The 6250-nt window shown below is 39.3% G+C and overlaps 1 protein-coding gene across 8 annotated transcripts in view; it reads left to right on the forward strand.

Annotated features, from left to right (window-relative positions):
• Window positions 1-5606, forward strand: part of TNNI3K (TNNI3 interacting kinase) — a 301755-nt gene extending 296149 nt beyond the window's left edge. For 3 of the 8 annotated variants that reach the window (XM_050766119.1, XM_050766416.1, XM_050766500.1), the window contains 2 exons: window positions 1412-1491; window positions 5085-5606. In XM_050766119.1, the coding sequence (XP_050622076.1) occupies window positions 1412-1491; window positions 5085-5161 (157 nt within the window). In that variant the 3' untranslated portion in view covers window positions 5162-5606. Of the gene's footprint in view, window positions 1-1411; window positions 1492-5084 lie in introns of those variants that run through there. The other 5 variants (XR_007720751.1, XR_007720754.1, XR_007720811.1 and 2 more) reach the window with 2 other exon arrangements.
• The last annotated feature ends 644 nt before the right edge of the window (window positions 5607-6250 follow it).

Below are 6250 nucleotides of genomic sequence, written 5' to 3' on the forward strand. Positions count from 1 at the left end.
TATAAATCATGCTGCTATAAAGACACATGCACACGTATGTTTATTGCGGCACTACTTGCAATAGCAAAGACTTGGAATCAACCCAAATGTCCATCAGTGACAGACTGGATTAAGAAAATGTGGCACATATACACCATGGAATACTATGCAGCCATAAAAAAGGATGAGCTCATGTCCTTTGTAGGGACATGGGTGCAGCTGGAAACCATCATTCTCAGCAAACTTTCTCAAGAACAGAAAACCAAATACCGCATGTTCTCACTCATAGGTGGAATTGAACAATGAGAACACTTGGACATGGGAAGGGGAACATCACACACTGGGGCCTATTATGGGGAGGGGGAAGGGGGGAGGGGGGAGGGATGGCACTGGGAGTTATAACTGATGTAAATGACGAGTTGATGGGTGCTGACAAGTTGATGGGTGCAGCACACCAACATGGCACATGTATACGTATGTAACAAATCTGCACGTTGTGCACGTGTGCCCTAGAATTTAAAGTATAATTAAAAAAAAAAAAGTTATTCTACAGTCATGGTGAAGTTCTAGGGGGAACTAGAGTAGTTGCTTTGAGAATGACAAATGATGAATGGCTTCAAGAGAGATAATAGATATATAATTAACTGATGGATGTAGACTTTAGGATGAGGGTTTTGATAAATTCAGGTTTTGAGTCAAATGAACTGGAAAGAAAGTGACCCCATTTGCCAAATGGGCAAAAGAGCAGGAGGAGTTTGAGAAAGGAGAAGGGTCAGGAAGGTAGGAATCAGGAAGAGCTTCATATTTGATGGTAGATAAATACATCATCTTTGGAATCTAAAAGACTTGGATTTGAATCCTGGATGAACTATTAGCCAACCTGTGTGACAAGTTACTTAATTGTTCCAGTGTCAGTTTTGTTATCTATCAAATAAGGAAATGATATTATATGTAAAGTAATATATATAAACACAAAAGAATCATGTAATGAATATTATCACTATATATTATCATTATCATAAAAATAATATAATAATGCTTCTTGGGATGTGTTTTATTTATATTATTACTAAGATAATAATGTTCTTGTTTTAGTTCTTTTTAGTAAGGATTACAAGCACAAACTGGAAATTATTTATGTTCTTTTCCTATTTTACAGATAAATAAACCGAGGCTCAGAAAGGGTGGCATACCTGAGGTTATACTGCTAGAAATTGTAACCTATGCATAAGAGCCAGGATTCGCACTTAGATATGACTTAAACCAAATAATTCTGAACTCTTTCCCAACTAATCACTTTTAAGATAAAAGCTTCTTTGTATCACTTTGCCATTTCTCTACGATCTATATTGAGTGGAAAAATTCTGTGTTTATAAAAGTGTTATTATCAAATCACCACACTGTGAAACTATGTGTTTTATTAATTTTCCAGTGCTGGACAACATTCCTCTCAAGGTCTGTCTTTGGAGGAGATGAAAAGAAGTCTTCAATACTCACCCATTGACAAATATGGTAAGTAGACAGATTCGTTAGGTTTGTTAAGAAAACTACCCTTAGGAAGGTGATATCTATTTAACGAAAAGGGAGAAAACATTGCATATTGTAATATCCAAAATGGCAGATGCTTTAAAAATGTAAAAGTATAAAATTTGATTTTATATGTCTTTTATGACTCATTTACCTTTAAGGTTAATAACGTGTGTGTGAGCATGTGTGGAGTGTGCATGAGTGTGTAAGTATATGTGTGATTATTTGTGAATGCCTGTTTGTGTTTGTGTACATAGAAAAAGGTACAACTCTTAAAAAAAAAAAAAAAAAAAAAAAAAACTCCTTCTTCTCATGATATTCCAAATACTTTGTCAACATTTTATTAAGTCAATTGCTTCTAAGCCCCACATTAAGTGTGTGTAGGCAGGGAGAGGAAAAACAAGAGATGAATTTTCACAATGACATAATGTGTTGGGAGAGCTCTTCCCCTTTAGCCAAGCACTCAAGGGTAAAGTGCAAATCCGGCCATTCCTTCAAACAGCTGGAGAGGCGGTGAGGACAGTTGATGGGATCCATTTTACACAGGGCTTCTTCAGAAAGAATTAATAAAGCTCTTGGAAATAATTAGCAAAGTTTTTTCAGGCCTCTGGAAGCCAGAGGGTGGACAATTGCCTTTATCATCAGCTGCCATATCAATGTGTTAGGGCTGGGATGTCCTTTTACCAACCTTTAAGCCTGAGAGGCACTATGTCTAATTGGAATTTTAGCACAATGGGCCCATTTATCCACTGCTACTTCCTTTGACTATATGAAGAACTGAAAAAGTGTCTGTCAGTTAAAGAGATCAGATTTATTATAAGAGCTGGGTTTGGGAAAGAATAAATTGGATGATGTGATCCTGGATAGGGGGCAAGAGACCCAGGAGACCTTCAGCTTTGGGATCCTCACCAATTCACCTCATCTGCAAAGACTCATTACCTAAGGTATTAGAAACCTTTTCAGAAACAAAGAAAAATATATGTTCTGAATGGATGCAGACAAACTACTTGGGCACATTAAAAAAAGGGAAACTTTGTGCTTCTGACTCCCAATACGTGTCTAGAATGCAGATGAGTGCTTTTTATCATCAGCTTTACAACATAATTGGCCAGTCCAGTAACAGATCGTTTTGAGGGGAAAATGCACTCCAAGTGTCACATCCTCACATTTTTTAATAGATATAATATTGTTTCTTCAAACCTTTACAGATGTAACTTCACAACCACAAAATATAGAGCATCCTTTGAAACATGTGCTTTGACCAGAAGTCTTTCCTTTAGTGGTGAGGTTTCAAGATGAAGCATTTCTTTAACTTAATTTGTTTCTTAAAGAAGAATCCCCCCAAGATGGAGAAGTAAGACAAATGTGGTGTAATAATGCAAAATTTGGGTTTTCCTATGCATATCTGTCTCAGGGATGGAAGAAAACATGAGAGTGTTTGGATGCAGTGAGAGTACCTATAAACATAAAAGAAGATACATTTGATATCTCCCATTAGGAGCATCACATCACACAGGAAAGAACCCTTTAATTGCCCTTTATTCTATTTCCAAACTGATTGCAATATAACAGCAATTTTATGGGCTGCTTCTCCCTCTGCTTTGCTGCCAAAGAGCAGAGCTCAAAAATGGAGATGAAATGAAACACATAGCTGTTTTCTCTATACCTGAGATCTTTTACCTTAAAGTAACAAAACATGCAGACTTGGTTCAGTCCTTTCCTAAAGCCTATGGTCAAATTTCAGTTGAGTTCCTCTTAAACCGACTGGGTCCACAATCCAACACATCTATTCTTACATTCTGGCAATAATGGCATCAACAATAAATGCTAGCCTCAATGCTTTACTGATTTTGCTGCTCATTCCTGAGGGGAGAGCCCACCCAGCCTTGTGGGATATATGTCCACAATCAAATTTCCACTGGAGTCCTATGGGGCAAGAGGCACTGGAATATCACAGGCCAGTAAAATTGCATGTGGTATGTTAGAAGGCTGATTATGGTCATAAAAGTATTACAGGTTTATGAAAGCATCTATCTGTGCCTGAAATGAAGTCTCATTTTTAGCCTGGATATAGAAAATATTTTGCTGTAGGAGGTAGATTTTGTTTTAGTCTACACAGAATTTAGATTCGCTGATACATATCCCACTGCCCATCATCTCATCCTGCCCCATCATAACCTTCCTCACATCTGACCAGAGCCAGTTCCAAAAGAAGTGAGTGGGAGATACCAGTTGACAGGAGTATCACTATCAGTGGCATTTTCTCTCAAGAGAGTTTATGTGCTACCTAAGATATTTTGACAGAGACCTTTCTTATGAAAATAAATATGTCTATCCAACTGCATATTGCTAGGGGTCTTAATGAAAATGTAGATGACTGGGTTGGTTATGAAAACTCAGCTATCAAAGGGAAGCAAAAGCAGCAATAGCTATTGACAAATTACTCACTTTCACAGAAGCAATGAATGGCTTTCTTGCTTCAGAGTGGAAAGAAAACTGCTTCCCTATACATAGCCCTGTGGTTCTCTTGGACAGTGGCCTGATCCTGAGCCACTAGGTTCATTCTCTGGACACATCCAAAGCTATTGCTTCAAAGGGCATCAAATGCCACTGGTATTTAGACCTGAGAATGTTATCTACCTTTAAAATTTGGGCTACCTGGGAGAAGAAAACAAACAAAGCCATCTGGTTTGAGAAACAAAGGCTCTTTCCTTTCCCTTTCTTTTCTTTTTTTTTTTTTTTTTTTTTTTTTTTTGAGACAGTCTTGCTCTGTCACCAGGCTGGAGTGCAGTGGCGCAATCTCGGCTCACTGCAACCTCTGCTTCCTGGGTTCAAGTGACTCTCCTGCCTCAGCCTCCCGAGTAGCTGAGACTACTGGCATGTGCCACCACGGCTGGCTATTTTTGGTATTTTAGTAGAGATGGGGTTTCACCATATTGACCAGGATGGCCTCGATCTCCTGACCTCGTGATTCGCTTGCCTGGGCCTCCCAAAGTGCTCGATTTCAGGCATGAGCCACTGCGCCTGGCCTCTTTCCTTTTTCTTTACTGCTCTCTCTCCACCTTCCTTTCTATAGCCATTGTTTGTTTAGCATTCACTGGGTATCAGACAGTGCTAATTGTCTTAGGTGCATTGCCGACCTTATGAATAAGTGCTATTATTTCTCCCATTTACAGATGAAGACACTGAGGCATAGAAAGTTTAAGTTGACAAAAGTCACAGAGCCAGCAAGTAGTGGAATCCGTGCTTAAACCCAGATTTGCCTGACGTGAAGGCCTGTGCTTTTAGCCAGCCTGGCATGCCATCTGCCTGAGCTGTACCCTTCTTTACTCCAAACCCAAAATGCCACCTAGCCAGCTTGGGTCCGAATTAGACATTCATCATTCATATTTGCCTGGTCTCAGCTCTCTGTTTTCATTGAAATGTTGCTTCTGCTTTGCAGCCACTCACCAGCAACCATTGTCCAGATTCTCTGTTCACATGATCTGGAAGACCTGCCTGGTTCAGGCTGGTAATAAAAAATTGGGGGATGTACTGAAAGACTAGTAAGTAACAACTGAACTTCTTTTCTCATGCAGGCTATGTATCTGATCCCATGAGCCCTATGCATTTTCATTTTTGCCGAAATAGTAGCAGCTTTGAGGACAGCAGCTGACAGCATTCGGCATATACCTAAGGAGAGTTTTTTTCCCGAACTGACAGCAACGATTCCAACCACGGCAAGCTGGCTTCCAACTATAACATTTTATTCTCAAAGGTCTCCTTATATTGGAATGGTATTTACTGGTCCTGTTTAATTCCCCACTATTAGCAGGCTTTGGATTTGTGCCTAAGGAATAATACGCAAAAGAACCAAGACAGAATGTATATGAAGAATTGTTTTTAATTTTGTAAATGAAAAAAAAAATTAGATCATTACTTGGAGATGGAGCCTAAGTCTGTGGTGGACAGATAATAATTATGTTTTCCAGGACTGAATTATGTAGACTTGTGTTTGACAGCTATGGGTTTGATTTCTTAGAACATTGTTCATTTTCTTTTCTCATTATGTTACTTCTAGTGTTCACCTCTGTGATTAAAGATTCTTTGGTGAAATAGAAAATTGATTTAGGAGTGTATTTTATTTCAACAAGACATCCACTGAGTATATTTTTTTCCAGCCATATTGGTAAAAACAGTACCAAGTTTTAGGTCAAGAAGGCTGCAAATTGAAGGATAATCATGTATTTTGGTTTTGGCAAGAGAAATAAGGTTAGCAAAGGAATCTTGGACATCCTCTAAATCAAGGTTTCTCAACCTTGGCACTGTTGATATTTGTTGAGAGGGTGGGGAGTTGTGCCATGCATTGTAGGATGTTTAGCAGCTTTCTGGTCTCTACCCCAGGTGCCAGTAACACCCCCTATGATAGTTAATTTTATGTGTCAACTTGACTGGACCATGGGATACCCAGATATGTGGTTAAACATTCTTTCTAGGTGTGTCTGTGAAGGTGTTTCCTTAAGAGATTACCATCTGAACCAGTAGACTGAGAAAGGCAGATAGCCCTTCCCAGTGTGAGTAGCATCATCTTATCCATTGAAGGCCTGAATAGAGCAAAAAGGTGGAGGAAGGGAAGATTTGCTCTCTGCCTGACTGCTTGAGCTGGAGCATCCATCTTCTCCTGCCCTTGGTGCTCCTGGTTCTCAGGATTTCAGACTCAGGTTGGAATGTACACTATCGGCTCTCCAGCTCTCAGGCCTTTGAA

The sequence above is a fragment of the Macaca thibetana genome, chromosome 1, assembly GCF_024542745.1.
Source record: "Macaca thibetana thibetana isolate TM-01 chromosome 1, ASM2454274v1, whole genome shotgun sequence".
Classification (NCBI taxonomy): Eukaryota; Metazoa; Chordata; class Mammalia; order Primates; family Cercopithecidae; genus Macaca; species Macaca thibetana.